Raw genomic sequence first — 15,845 nt, forward strand, 5'->3', positions numbered from 1 at the left:
ACAACAGCTCTTACCTAATAGGTGGGACAAGGAAATAAAACATTGTGAAGAGAAAGCTGAGGTCTTCATGAAAAATTAAAAGAATACTGAATGCCCAAACAAAACAGATGTGAGGGTATTTAGGTATATCAGAAGAACTGATGTTGGTGGTAAATTGGTGAAGTTCACCCCAAAATGCTGAAGAAAAAAACTCTCTGAAGCAAAACGTGAGCCATTAGCTTTTGTTCCTGAGAACTGACAACACAGAGAAGAGGTCTGAAAAGGCTAGAAATAAAAGCAAAATACATGGGAGTGAAGAAGGGGTGGAGGGCAGGGCAATTAAGCACGTAGACTGTAGTTCTGTATGGCTTACATCAGTCCCTGGAGAAACATTAAAGCAAGTTGCTAAATGATGAATTCGCAAGAGCGGTAACTTGGTGCTTTTTGTTTGCTTTGTCTTGCAGAGGGCCCATGTCTGAGGGGTAAGGCGGGCACAGTGCATGCAGTGGGCCTCAACCTCTGATGAGCTTGCACAGGGTTATGCATGGCATTCCTGTAAATGGGGAGGGAGATGAGATGGCCCCAGCCTCCCACCTACTTTGCCACTTGGGTGGGGATGGCTCAGGACTGACCCCACGCCCTTCCCTGCACATCCATCAGAGGCCCAGTACTTAGGGAAGGGATAGGCCTGCTCTGGTCTTTTCTGGCCACAAGCAGTGAAGTCTGCCCAGCTAAAAACAGAGGGCATTATAGGGCTGGGAGGTCACGCCTGACTGGATGCCTCCCCTGCACTGGAAGTAAGCTGCCCTTCACACACCAGACTAACAAGAACAGCAAATCTTGTTGTTTTGATGGAATTAAGCCCCCCATTGACACAAGCGGTAGCAGAGTGTGTTGCCTTACTGATATCTTCATATTCCCAGGAAATTTGGTTTTCTGTTTTCTGTTTTTTTTTTTTTTTTTTTTTTTTTTTTTAGGTTATTTGTTTTGTTTTTAATGTTTTTCTGTTTAATATCACTGTGCTCACTACTGCACCTTCCTCTTTCTACTGTAGTTTTTTATTGGGAATAGAGAACACTGCTGGCTTGTATGCAGCCAGTTATTACCCAGTACCCCCCAAATTTACTTCAAAATACTGTATCTTTAACAGAGAATATACATACGTGTGATCAGAAATTGCAAAATATTGTAAAACATATTCATTTAGGGAGCACTAGCAAAATATAACAATCTTAACTGTTTTGCATTGCCTGGCTTTCACTCTTGTGATTAGAAATGGCTGTCCCACCCAGTTTAAAGAAGAAAATACTCGAAGTAGCTAGAAAAAAGCCAATGAACTTTTAAATCTGTTGTGTATTTAAACTTTGTCTTCTGGTATGAGGTCCTGTGTTGGCACTGAATATAAACTTTCTGGCAAAAGCAGCTTACTGCTGAGAAGCTGTTGCATAGGAGTTGATGATTCAGCACAACATGAGCCTCCACATAGAAAGCTGTGTAGCTTACCAAAATGAGCACAAGAGCTCGCAGAATCCTGGAAATGATTTGGCCTAGATTAGTTGGTAGAAAATTCTGATCAAAGCTTAGTTTTGATATGTAGATATAAATAGTTTTTTTCCCATCTGATTTTAGAAAGGTGACTTCTTTTCTATACAGAGCAATCTGCTCATAGTCAACTTCCATAGCCTTCCTTCTCCTTCCATTCCATTGACCAGGAAAATGTGCTGTTCTCCAAGAATCACTACAGGGTGTCTGAAGCTGCGCTGCCACTTGTTGTTGTTTAGTGCAAATGTCTGTTTGCCTTCTGCCCCTGGAAATCATGAGGAAGAGCAGTAATCAATGATGTTGACACATAGTCAAAGTACAGGCTGCTTAAAACACTTCCTCCAGTGGCATATAGCCTGATGAAGGAATGTGTCACAGGAGGAAAATGGGCATTTTTTTCTGCAGTGGCTTAGAAGGAAAGAGCTCACTTTCAAAGCTTTTTTGTTTGGTTGGTTCTGTTTTTTTTTTTTTGTTTGTTTGTTTTTGTATGTTTGTTTTTTTTTTTGTTTGTTTTAAATACAAATTTTTGCTCCTTGATGCATACCCTACTTAAGAATAAATAAACAATGACAATAGAATGTGTATTCATCATTATTGTGTCTCTCAGAAGAAAAAAAAAAGTGTTCACTGCTTGTGAGCCAATGGTGTAAAAGGTGCTTAAAATAAGTCATACATACTTCTACAGGAGCTCTGTCAGTTATCAAGCTTTGTGTGTCACGTACGGAGGGTCAGTAGCTGTTTGGCATGTTGTGTAGATGGAAGGCATGTGCACAGAATCTGTAGCTGTGAGAGTATGCATAGTGACTGCCAGCCCAAGGCTTTGGTTCTGCATCTTGCACAGGTAGTAGCAACTGGTTCTGAGTATTTGCTCATGTGTTTCCAAAGTTTAGGACCAAGGATGAGAATCTGTTGGAGCAGCAGGAGTTTACTGGGTCCTCTCTTCTACTTCCTTTTCTCTGTATTTCATTGAACGGCCTGAACACGAGTAGATAACTACTCTTTTGTCCCTAAGAAGAGAAGAGCAGCCTCAATGGAAAACTCTGTTCTAAATAAAATATTCACAATAATCTCCTGGATCTATGGCACGGCAGGAGTTACATGTTGAAAAATAATCCTGATGCTGTTACAAGCTGGTTTTCAGCCAACTTCCAGCTGCAAGATTTTTTCAGTTTTGAATGAAATTATTTTTGCTATTGAGAAGACCCCTGCTGTTTTAGAAACACAGTTAATAATTATTATGTGCAGCCTAACCCATTTTTTTAAAGGGGCTAAAGGAAAAAGAATGAATCCCTTCAGTATTTTTTATACCTTTGTCTTCCATAATGCAGTATTAAGTGCTCTGATCATCACCTTGTATCTGCATTTCAGAAATCCTGAAGCATTATTCAGGATGTATGTGTAGTGAACCTCTGAAATTCACTGTATTTGACATTTTTTTCCAGATTTTCAAACTTGTTTTTTAGTAAGCCTGGGTCAGTTATATTTTTCCATTAATTGAAAAGCAGATTTCACAAGACACTTTAAAATATGCTATTTTGGTGGTCTGTTTCTACTCCTCAACATTTGCCCAGCAGGTAGACAGAGACACAAGAAATAGTATTTGAGGTGAGGGAAAGAGTTTAATGTTAATGTGAATACTATAGAATGCAGCTAATTTAACCCCTAGCTGGATATCGTTTGTTTTAACAGGTAATAATGCCAGATGTAGTGAAGTGTTTAGACTCCCTGAGGGATAGGGGTCTCTTTCTATAAATTTCATACAATAGCCCAACTAGTGAAAAATAAACTGCCCCAGCCCCAGCAGAAATTATCATCTACTAGTCCAGCCAATTCAGCAGGGGTGGCTTGGTTTGCTGCATTTTAATTAATTCACCAGCCAAACTAACCCACATCCAAGGGACTACAGCTATACATATTGTTACCTGTGGATTGTATGGGTTCAAGAAAATTAGTATGCTTACTTTTCACTTAAGAACTGCATGTGTTTTTTATTGGGAATGTGCTTATATAAAGCAATTTTTGTTTGTCTATACAATGTAGTGAAGTCTGAATATAGAATATACCATCTGGGTACATTGCATTGCCTTTGAGGGTCAGCTTTAACAGGAATTGATTGATAAAACTCTAGATATTAGAAAGTCAGCACCACAGCTAAAATTCATTGTATCAAAATCTGAAAGGGTGTAGATTTCCTTTCTTGTAAAAATCAAACCAGACAGAGCTCTGAAAATTAAGTGGAATTAAATTTTCTTTCCTGAAGTATGAATTACTATTTTTTTTCTACCGGCCCTGCTTTCTTCAACAATTAGTTTTACTCCCTATAGAAGATGGGAGCTCAAACTATTTTTCCCCCACATTATGTTCACTTTTTGAAGTTTCCTATTTTCATTACAAGTTGTCAAATAATGAGGGGAAAGGTAGGGCTGCAGCTGCACAGAATTGTGTGCAAGTCCTACACATATAGAGAGTGAAGTATATAAGAAGATTTTAGATCAGATTTGAATAGTGCTTTAATAATTGCTCAGAAGATTGTTTTGATACACATTCACATGAAATGTGAGTTGAGATATTTTCTGAATTTACATGTATGGGATTTTTAAAATGCAGAAAATAGTAATACCGTCAAATATATATATATATATATATTTAATGTAATATTCATTTGAAAATATGTTTAGAAAAGAAAGAGCATAGTTGTTCAGTTGCAAGGGACTTATAAAGATCAAGTCCAACTGCATCACCACTTCAGGGCTAACCAAAACTTAAAACATATTATTGAGGGCATTGCCCAAATGCCTCCTGAACACTGACAGGTATGGGGCATCAACCATTTCTCTAGGAAGCCTATTTCAGTTACTGACCACGATCCTGGTGACAAAATTCTGTAAGCTGTATAAAAATATAGTATTCTTTATGGGAACTGATACTGAATTTTAATGTTACTTCAGTTCTGGCAGCACAGATTTCTCTGGCTCTGTATTAGGCATGGTTTTCCTGGGACTGTTCATTCTTTCATCTAATTTCATTGGGCAAATCAGATTGTGTAATCATTCTTTGACTGCATGAAGCACAAACTAATGTATTTTTAAAAAATCAATTCAGAACTTAAGGAATTTAATCCAAATGAAATTTAGAGGAGATTACATTGGGGAGTGTATTTGTACTGAGTTGATTCAAAATGCAGTATAAAGCCAAGGATGATAGCGTGATATGAAGATGCTGAATTATTTTTAAAAGGACCAATTTTTCTATTTCTAATGGAAATACTGACAGTGTTGTTTGATTTGTTAGAAAACCTGCAGCTCTAGGAATTCACCCTTCCTTCCTACCTGTGACCAAATAAATGTGTGACTGTTTCATTTTACTTCTCCTGTTTCTGAGGTAGAAGGACTTATGGTCCTGGTGGTTTAGGGTGGAGGTAACAAGCTTTTACCAAACCAACTCAAATTCTGCATGTTTTCTTGCCTTGTTTTTCTCTGTGCCAGTCTCCCCCATCAGTCCATGCCTGGTTCTTCAAAATCCATGTTATCCTTTATTGTCTTTACTTGAAAATTCTCATCTCTTCCACCTCCATAACGTCCTCCATGGGTCTTCCATCTGTGCTAACACTGCTATTTCTGACTTCGTGTACTTCAAGTGTGACTGTTCCTTTTCTCTTGGCTTTGCAGTCTGATCTCCTTAGCACAGGCAGAGCTCCACCGCCCTGCTGCCTGTGTGTGCAGGGAAACTAGACCCTGCCATCCAACAGTCGTCCGCATGGGTCAATCATGGTTTACCTCTGATATGCAGATTAAATAGCTACCCTGTGCTGATTAACTGCAGTGTCTGAGGACATCAAAATGCAAGTTTCCTTTAAGTTCCCTTTAGACTTTTTAAGTCCCAGTTTTTTTCAAACTCTTTGTTAATTTTTGGATCTATTCCTATTAATTCTTTTTATTTTCTAATGACCTGTGTAAGTGTTTTTTCCACTTTTTACTACCCTCTTCTATAGTGAAAGGTGCTAATCTCATCATGACAAACTCACCAGCTTAGCAAGTCCATCCTTTTCTTTGGAGGTTGCTGAGTCCTGCCCTTCATACGAGGACAAGCACCTCTTTAGTTCTTTTACCATAGCCCAGATCTTTTGTGTGCACTGATGAACACATTCTCTGCTATCCACTTGATATTTGGTATCTGCCAACCAAATGTAGCATACATATAGCCATCTCTGCTGTTCTACTTATTTTAAACGTTTAACATACTTCAATCTCTAAAATAGTGTCCTTCTAAAATAATTGTGAATTCAATGAAACCCAAGGTAAATATGCAGAAAAAAAATTCAAAATACTCATTTTGAATTGAGAGGGGAGGGGATACAAAAAGTTGCACACATGGATTTTTAGTATTTTAAAATGTTTTTCAAACATAGGTGGAAAACAACACACATGGAGATGTCAGACAACAAGTTTTATTCTGATTTCATATATTAAGTGGTTTTTTTAACACTTTTAAGTGATCATTTGGACTAATGGCTGAGTGAGTTTATCATGTCACTGAAGAATTTGTACTGCAGGAAAACTAATTCTGTGGTAATATAAATGGGTTGTGTAGCAGCTGTGGTTCGTTTCATGTAAGGCACATCATGAAGTTTTTAATGAGTTGTCACTAGTCTTGGTGTAGGTGGTATGACATGGAAACAAATGTTTTTATTGTTGATTATGACCAAGTAGTTAAGACACAGAAACCCAGTTGTTTAGCATAGCATATATTACAGTGTTTTTTCCTTTTTTTTTCTCCATTTTTTTTTCATCTTGTGAATGTTCACAATTATATGTGGGCTTTTAAAAGTAAATATTTTACAGAATCATTAAACAACTTTCCAGACAGAAACACGTATGTCAGTAAAAGAGAATGCTGATGTTTTCAACAATGTAGGAATTCTAACTTTTACTGTTCTCTAATTTGGTGAGCTAAATATTCCAAGAGTATGCCTTTTTTCTTATTGTTCCAGCCAACTTCAAATAACTTATGCTCTGAATTCAGGCAGCCTGATAGGCACAGAGAAGAGAGTTACAAGGAAAAAGGTAGTAACCAGGTATTCCTCTAAACATAATTTTCTATAAAAGTAAACAAATACACGTTCAACCACAGAAATATACTTCATATAACTGTAAGTGTATATATACCTTGTATACATAAAGATATGTATGTACGTATTTGCAAGCTACGAAGAGGGAAGGGTTGTTAGGAATATGTGAAGCTATATAGTGAGTACTTTTGTGGTTGGATTCATCTGGTGTATGGGGTGCTTAATTTCTGGTCTCTAGGCTGAATTGGAAATGGATTCATTGTCAATCACACACTGCAATATACGTCTGCAAATGGTTATTAGCTGCTTGGGTTTAGGGCCCTCTCAGTTTCTTCTGTTGAAACTGCTCATGCTGTTGGATTAAATACTCTGTAGTTTTGGTATCTGCTGGCATGATAGTTATGGTATCACTATTAACATTTATCATTCCGATATAGTGGAACATACTTGCAGAAAGTGGCATGTATGTTGCCACAATAATTTTTGTTTTCTACATATTTCTGCTTCCTGACGAAAAACATCAACAAAATGTTTAGTTGATATGAATTCCAGACCGGCTTCTGAGGGTGTTATTATTTGCAGTCACGGTTTGATGCTGAAGAGCTCAAGATGAGAGCAAGAGACTTCTCCTGTTACCAGCTCTCAGCTCTTCAGATGCACATGAGGTTTTTGCCACTGAAGCTCCCCATTCCTCCAGGTAATGGAGCCTTGAATCACTCTGATTATACTGGTGACCTCCCAGTGGTGACCTCCTAAATCATACAGTCTCTGGAAAACTACATGTGCTGATTCAGCAAAAGGCTCACTGTGTAGGAAGCCAAAACAAGCAAAGTAAAATGCGCTACTCTACACAAGACAGTTCTGTTTGCACATTTCTATTAAGTTTTGCCGGCTGCTTTCTCCCCTTCCCCATACCTTTTTTTTTGTTTGTTTTGTTTTGTTTTGTTTTAATGGGAAAAAGCAAGGAGGGCAATTTATCACCAATGAGACAAGGAGTAAGGTCTGTAGTAGTAACAGTTGTCTGCTAAGGTTTGCACCAGGTGTGGTGAAATCCTGTTCCTGACTGTTGGTGCTGGTTTCTGGCATGGAGGAGGAAGGTGGTGTCAGCCATTAGCTCAGTGACCTCTTCCTTGGAACAGCATAGGCACATAAACCAGAGGAGATCTCTCTAAAACCATTCCCAAGTCTTGTGGTATCTTACCATTTTTTCCCCAGATTAGAACTCCAGAGACGTGCTGTCAGAAATCTTTACAACAGGGCATAATTTCTAAACTCTTCCCTTCTGTGTGTTATTAAAAGTGACTAAAAAGACTGAAGGCAAGCTGCTTACCTGGACATGCCTTCTTAAGTATCTGTTTCTTAGTGCTGTTATTTGCCTCTCAAAGATTATGCCGACACTCCCCTGGCTTTGGGTACATTTGAATGAACTGTTAAAGGCAGTGCTGAGCCACCCTACGGTGGTTTCACACTGGTAGATAGCTCAGCACCACCATGCAGCTTTCTCACTTCCCCTCCTCAACAGAAAAAGGGGAGAAAATATGATGAGAAAAACAAACAAACAAACAAACAAAACAACACCTCTTGGGCTGAGAGAGGGCCAAGAAGATTACTCGTCAGTTACCATCATGGGCAAAAGTCAGCTTTGGGAAGATTAATGTGATTTATTGTCAATTAATAAAAGGCTAGAGCAGTGAAGACAAAAAAAAAAAAAAAAAAGAAACTTCTCTCCACCCATCTTTTCCTTCCTCCTACACTTGAGCAGTGCAGGGGAAGGATCAGTCGCTGATGCTTCGTCTCCACTGCCTCTTCAGGGTCCCTCTCTGCCCCTGCTCCCCGTGGGGTCCCTCCCACGGGATGCCATCCTTCCAGAACTGAGCCTACAATACACCAGTATACACCACTTCTGGTTTAGCTGTCCATTCCATCATGAATCCTGTTCTGTAAAATCATCAGGGGTGTACTAGTGGCCAGAGTTTTATTCTTGTGGAAGACTTTGCAGAGCCAAATTACAAAAAAGTAAATTAAACACTGACAACAGCATTACTGAGTGGCAGTGATTGCCCTCCGTCACAGCAGCCGCAGTGAATGCCTGGAGATGGGCGCAGAAATGATGATCTATCTGTTGGGATCATCAGCTGCAAAGCTTACCTATCTGTGCCTTCAACCTGATCAAGTCAGTTTTAGAAGGTTTGTTGCCTACTTAACAAGAGCATATGTAGATCAATTAGTTTAATATTTATATTGTACTCTGAATATATGAAGTAGCATATAGGAGTGATTAGCAGTTTACGTAGTGAATTCCCCATTACAGTGCTGGAGTAAAATATTAGAGTTACAAACTTTATCGTAACAGGTCCTTAGAATTTTATCTTTCAACATTTTTGGTTGTCCTTAAGACATGATTTTTATTTTTATTTTTATTTTTATTTTAATGTGGCATTAATTTTTAATTTCTTTTCTTTTTTGCTAAATAAAGTCTTGTGAGAGTTGGCCAAGGAGGGATCTAATTAAATTCATGTGATGATTCTGGGAGTCACTGAGGCTTGCAGTACTCCCACACATTTATCAATACACCGTTATGAGATAATCATTTTAGCATTTGAGTTGAAGTGAAGATTACGTTATGTGTGTTTGATGTACACAAGCCCTCAGATGACTGAGCTGCATAAACCTTACAGCAGGTGACCTTTCCTGATGAAGAGGTTTTCCCTGAAATAAATCTTCTCAGCCAGGTACCAACTCCCGTGCTCACTTGGACATGCCTGTGTAGAGCATTACCCAGCACCTGTGCCCATATGGAGGAGAAGGAAGTGCAGAGCATGCATGCCAGTAGCATAGAAGCTGTTTTTGTATAGAAATAACATATCCGGAATAATAAACCCCATGGGACAGCTTAATTCATACAGTCATCATGTCTGAACCCCGTTCAAAAGCAAGCTGTTTGTGTCATGCTGCATCTCGTGGCCGTCTCTTATACTGGTGTGGGTTTCTTCTGACTGAAAGAGATCTGCAGTGCTGTTGGCTGAATGGTCTATGTGATATCCTTTCATTTCATGAGGTTCTGCTGTGTATGTTTTTCAGGAAGCTGTGTATGATAGTGCCAGTACCCTCTAGCTTAATATCATGGTTTTGACTGGGATAATTTCTTTGTAGAGATTTCTATGATGATGTGTTTTGGATTTCTGATGAAAACAGTGGTGATAACCTCTGATGTGTTTAGCTGTTGCAGAGCAGTGCTTGCACAGATCCAAGGACTTTTCAGTTTCTGGTGCTGCCCTGCCAGTGAGGAGTCTGGGGGTATACCAGGAGCTGGGAGGAGACACAACCAGGACGGCTCACACAGACTGACCAAAGAAAGGGATGTCCCATCCCCTATTGAATGATGGTCAGCAATAAAAGCTGGGAAAGAAGATGGGGAGGAAGTAGAGATGTTTGTAGTGATGGCGCTTGTCTATCCAAGGAACCATTCCATCTGATGAGCCTTGCTTTCCTGGGAATGGCTGACTACCTGCCTGCCAATGGGAAGCAGAGAATGAATCCTTGTTTTGCTTTGCTTGTGCATGTGGCTTTTGCTTTACCTATTGAACTGCCTTTATCTCAACCCTTGAGTTCTTGCACTGTTTCCTTTCTGATTCTCTCCCCCATCACACGTGGGGAGTTTGATCAAGTGGCTGTGTGGCACTTAGCTGTCTGTTGGGGGTTAAACCACAGCACTTGAAAGTCTGCACCTAATGGGAATTGTGAGTCTTACAGAGGGTAGCACATCTCCTGAGGACAGGCTTCCTTGCTCTGGTACATGTGCTCCGTGCTGCTGATGGCTCCAAAAATGCCTTAAAGCCAGTGCTGAGATGTAGTATTTTAGTGCCTCCATTTTACTGCTGGCTGGCACTGGGTTGCTTAGAGGCATCTAAGCATAAATGTGGTAGAATATAAAGTTATCTGAATCCTTTGTAACTGTTATGGTTTAGCCAGAGTTTTTTTCCCCTCTACCAAATTCATAGAGTACAGGTCCCTTCCTTGAAGGTAACAAGTAAAGCTGCTGAGACTGCCCTGACCTAGACCTCTGGAGAGGTCTCAACCTCCCACTCAGAAAAGTGTCTTCCAACCAGTAATGCCATAACTTTGAGTGCACACATTTAACACCCTCAAGCAAGTAAGTCTTGAAGGTGACCTGAAGGTGTAATTTGTAATTTGTTTGATTTTTCCCTTCAGTTCCTACTTAAACAGAAGTGCTGCTTGGTCCATCTGGTGCTCTATGTGTCTGTTTGGGCAACCAGGAAGGAAGTAGCACAATACTTATCTCTCTTCCTCTTTTGTGTCTCTGTTACCGTTACTGCCATCAATGGTTGGCAAACAACAACAACAAGAAAAAAGAAAACACCTCTAATGATTGTTGCAAATGCATTGCCTTAAAAAAGACGTGATAGGTTGCCACATATTTTGGACCAGGTTATGTTTCTTGCTGCCCTAAAGAGTCATCCAGGATGTCAGGATACGTCAGGCATAGAAGGCATGATGAAGAGGCACCTTGAGATCTTACAGTTCTGTTGGCTGAATAATCAGTCACTGAAGTTCACTGGTTTGACAGAGAACAGTTTTTAGACCATATTTTTGGTTGCATCTGTGGGGAAAAATAAGGTATTTTTGCCCAAGCTGGAAGAAGTAGAAAACATAGTTTCAGCTAGGCAACTCTGTTTATTGACATATTCAAAGAGGCATATGTACAACTATTCTTCCCTTTTTTTTTTTTTTAATTTAGTGGGGCTACATCCATTGTCTACAGATGCAGGCAGAAAGGGACCCAGAAACCTTACGCCGTCAAAATGTTGAAGAAGACAGTAAGTGTTTTTTGGTTTTGGTTTGGTTTTGGTTTTGGTTTATGGCTTTTTTGTTTGTTTTCCTGTTTTTGTTTGTTTGTTTATTTTGTTTTTGTTTTTGCTTTGGGATCTGTTTCTGACTTTCTGTTTGTTTTTTTTTTTTGTTTGTTTGTTTGTATGTTTGTTTTGTTTTGTTTGTTTTGTTTTGTTTGTTTCCCTGTGGGTGCAGTTTCTTCATGGGGGAAATGGACTAGATTTAGGACCCCACTAAGCTTTGTATTTTCTGTAGGGGGACTTCTTCAGCTCCTTATAGTTAAAACAGCTTTTAGATGTAATACTACTCTGTTGCAAACCCCTTATCTTCACAAATCTCATTTGTATCTTCATCTGGTATTGTCATTATGGATCTAGATTCGGGCAAAAAATTTTAGATGAAAATTTCTTTCACTGTGAAAAAGAAACAGGTTTTATTTATGTACTCTGTGATTTCATATTGTTTTAGTACATTGATTTGCTCCAAAAATATCATTATATGATTTAGCTTTTTCATAAATGGATTAAAACATCAACCCAAACTCAAGTAAAATTAAATATTTTATAGTTGTTTTTTTTTTTTCTTTTTTTTCTCCCTACAAAATTACAAAAGAAACAGTTGTGACGTTTATTTTTAGAGCTCCATATATATAATACTTACACCACAGCTATTTTTGTGTGTGTCATGAAATAGATGGTGGAAAGCATGAAGAAAGACTAAAGAGGAAAGGCTAGTAATGGTCTGAGAAACTTCAAGCAGCAAGAGAATAGTGGGGGATAGGGAAGAGTAGTTCATGTTTTTAACAAAGATAAATCTGAGAGGAAGCAAGCAAGCTGTGAAGCATGGGTATGATTTTTATTCATGAGTGGTTTTGATTCAGTTTATTCTAGTGTTAAATCATCCATTATTCCATAAAGTTCAGGAATGTTCACATGTAGCAACATAATGACGGGTGGGTAGGCGTAAACATGTCTAAATGCTGAATTAACTGGTGGTCTCTGTGCAAGACATAATAAGTGGGTTCCACATGAGTAAAATGTTGGCATTAATTTGTCATCTCTGAAAGTAAGCCAAAGTTTAAACTGGCATAGAAATTCAGTCCTGTTTGCTGCTTTTGAATTTGCATCTGGTGCATTGGAGGAAGCACAGTTTGCATTGCTGCAGCCTACACTCTCCTATGGAAATGCAAAGGACTTTCTTTTTTTTTCATGATTCTCATTGTGCAGTGCACTTGGAAGAAAGATATTACTTAAAACCATTTCTTTGCCCTGTTTTCAGCCTTTGTGGAGATTAATTCATGTTCACCATGGCCACATTAATACTAGATCCATCCATATGTGTCTGGGAACTATTCACTTCAGATTTTTAGCAGACTTATTTTAACACAGATTTCTTTTTATAATGATAGCAATACTAGAAAAATGGCAAGCAAGAAGGACATAAGAAAATGGTTATGTAAGTTATTTGCAGAACATCAGTAGCTTAGCTTAATGCAACCTTGATTGTATCGGCAGTATGATTAAACAACTTGTGTAAATGAGCTCTTCCCAGGGTAATGATACACATTTTGTTGTGTTATGAGAATAAGCGTATTACTGTATAACTGGGCTTATTTGTATAATTAAGAACATGATACTGATTACAGATACTGTAACGATATGCTGCAGCTTGTGTCTGTGTACGACGAGCTACTGTAGCTGTCTTCCAAATTGGAGACATAATTATTATCACAGAGACAGAACTAACTGTGTGTTACACTGCTCCCACAGTAGGAGGCCTGATCTTTGCTCAGATCCTTTCCCAGTAAAAATAAGCAAGTGAGGGCCAAGTCAAACAGTGATATGTTGATCAGCTTAAGATTCCTGTTGACTTTTTAAAACAATTATTAAATATTACTAAAAAAATAAAAATAAATGGCAGTTCAATAGTGGAGGAGATGAAGGGAGAGAAAGAGGAAGAGCCTGTGAATGGTAGCTTTTGATACACAGACCCATTCTTCAATTCCCTTTCTTATGTGCACTCAAAGGAGTTTCAAAGAGCACAGGAAATTAGAAGACAAAGATGATAAAAGATCAAATACTCTAATTTTTCCATTCAAACTGCCTAACTTTAAACACTGCACAGAGCAAGACTAACTCAGTAAGGAAGAGTGTCCATGAAAACGGTGGGGTCAGGGAGCGAGTGGTCCAGCATGTTCTGGAAATGGCAGCAAGTGGTGTGTGGTTAGAAGTCTGGCAGCTCCAGACTGTGAGCGCTGATCATTACTGTACTGTCCTTTAAAGCAAAGTTTCTGAAATCGTTACTTTTGTCTCAAGAGAACAGCTCCGACAAGAAACAAATGATCCTTTTGGACTGAAGTAGCACACTGGGAATAGACTGTAAGAAACATAAAATGCTTATCAATGTTCTTTTTATTTAAGTAATAAGATTAATTTTTCATTTCACCTAATGCAGTCCTGTTTAAAAGCAAATAAAGGTTTTGGCAAGATGTACCAGTCAATTATGAGTATACATACTTGTGGAAAGACATGAGTTTTTAGAAGCTTCTGTAATTAATATTAGTTCATCATCTAGGTGAACAAAACTTAATTCAAGGAACCTTTATAGTTCTTACTCTTGAAATTTCTGACTGCCAAAGTTAGGAAATGAATTAGTACCATACTTCCAAAGTAGCTAAAATGCAACTGTTAGAAGAGGTAAAAAAGCCAAAAGAAAAGTTGATACATCTATTAGCAGGGAAAACAAAACAAAACAAAACAAAAAAACTCTGATATAATGTATTCAAAATTAAATGTAGAATTGTTCATAAGAGATATAAAAAGAAATAATCTTAAAAGCCTACATCTATGGGCAGTGAATTAATGTGCTAAACTGTTGTCTTTGATTTGCTTATATGCCTTATTCAAACTTTATGCTGTTAGTCTTCTGAGCTTAACTGAAACTTAAGGTTGTATTATCTACTCATTTTTCAGTCTCCTGTGTTTAGCAGATTTCTTACTTTTTGTAAAGGTTGTAGATGTAAATAATTGAATCATATTAATTGAATACCTTCATAAGAAAATCCATTTCACGCAGGGAAAAAAAAAAAAAAAAAAAGCAAGCAGATTCGTATAGTGCTTCAGAAAAAAAATATAATCATCAAATGAGGTAAGTACAGAAGTACAGAGATGAACTTCATGAACTTCCAAACTTTCAGTTGCAAATATGAGGTCAGTTTGCTTTTCACTATGTACTTCTGCAAAGGTGACTCAGTATTTACTTAAGAAAAATTAAGTATCTTTAGGATACATTTTACAAACATGATTATTACTACTCTATACAGGGACTAAGAATTACATGAGATTTGTAATCAATCATTCTGGAACAGTTGTTGTATACAGTATATATCATACAGATCATACTGGAAGAATACTGGATTCTTGAAGGGAGTAAAATGTGCTATTTATAGAGTAAAACCTCTGCTCTGCAGACCTTTCCCTCCTTCTGGTGTGTTCTGAGGAAGCTAGGCAACATTTGAACCAAGGTCCTGCCTGGAGATCATCTTGTTATTTGAGCAGGTAAATAAATGCCTTCCAAGAAATTAGGTCCACCTCTGCCTTTAAATTTCCTGCTGTGGTCCGGATGAGTTGCTTAAAAAATATTAGTGAGTGTCACCATGAAGAAAACAGATGGCCTCTGCTCTGTCATTTTGCAAATCGAAACATGGAGGGCCTGCCATCTTTTTAGATGTACCTCTTTTTAGATGTACATCTTTTTAGATGTGTTAACAACTGTAACAGAAGTAATTTGGGAGCTGTCACTGCAGTAAAGCAACACACTCAGGAAAGGGATTCTGAGTCAGGTTGCCTGGAGCTTGGGTCCTTCTGTACTCCAAGCTCAGCCTGCTCTGTGGACCAAGTTATTTACTGCTTTTGTTTCAGCTTTGTCATTCATAACATGGAGATAATATTTATTTGATTTGTTTAATAGTAGTGTTTTGCAAGATAGGCTGGATATTATTTGTAGGTTTTAACTGATATATACTGCCCCATAAAATTGGTTAAGTATTATGAAATTTTAGGTGTTCTGTGTCTCAGCCAATGAGGCAACCGAATAAGTGAGACTATTTTGGAGAACTTTAATTTTAATTTCTTTTTTTTTTTTTTCATATGTTGGCATCCTCCTTCACAGGGTTTGTGATACTTAGCTACTGTTTCCCAGGCATTTACTTAAAATATGTTTTTTTGTTTGTTTGTTTGTTTGTTTTTGTTTTTTTTTAATGAAGCAACATTCTCTTGAAGACTGGTTGATGTTGTTCAGGCACATAAAGTTCTCAGATCAGAAACACAGCAAGTTTGTAAGATACACATTGGCAATGGCTATGCTGGAATTAGTCTAATTATACTAATCAGACAATTTGAGAATG

At 38.1% G+C, this 15,845-nt stretch overlaps 1 protein-coding gene across 1 annotated transcript in view; it reads left to right on the plus strand.

The window, feature by feature from the left end:
- The window catches only part of CAMK4 (calcium/calmodulin dependent protein kinase IV), a 163,897-nt gene that overhangs the window by 58,411 nt on the left and 89,641 nt on the right, over positions 1–15,845 (plus strand). The window contains exon 2 of the mRNA XM_068666747.1: positions 11,349–11,427. Coding sequence (XP_068522848.1) covers positions 11,349–11,427 — 79 coding nt within the window. The remainder of the gene's footprint in view (positions 1–11,348; positions 11,428–15,845) is intronic.

Source organism: Anas acuta, chromosome Z, assembly GCF_963932015.1.
Source record: "Anas acuta chromosome Z, bAnaAcu1.1, whole genome shotgun sequence".
In the NCBI taxonomy this organism is placed as follows: Eukaryota; Metazoa; Chordata; class Aves; order Anseriformes; family Anatidae; genus Anas; species Anas acuta.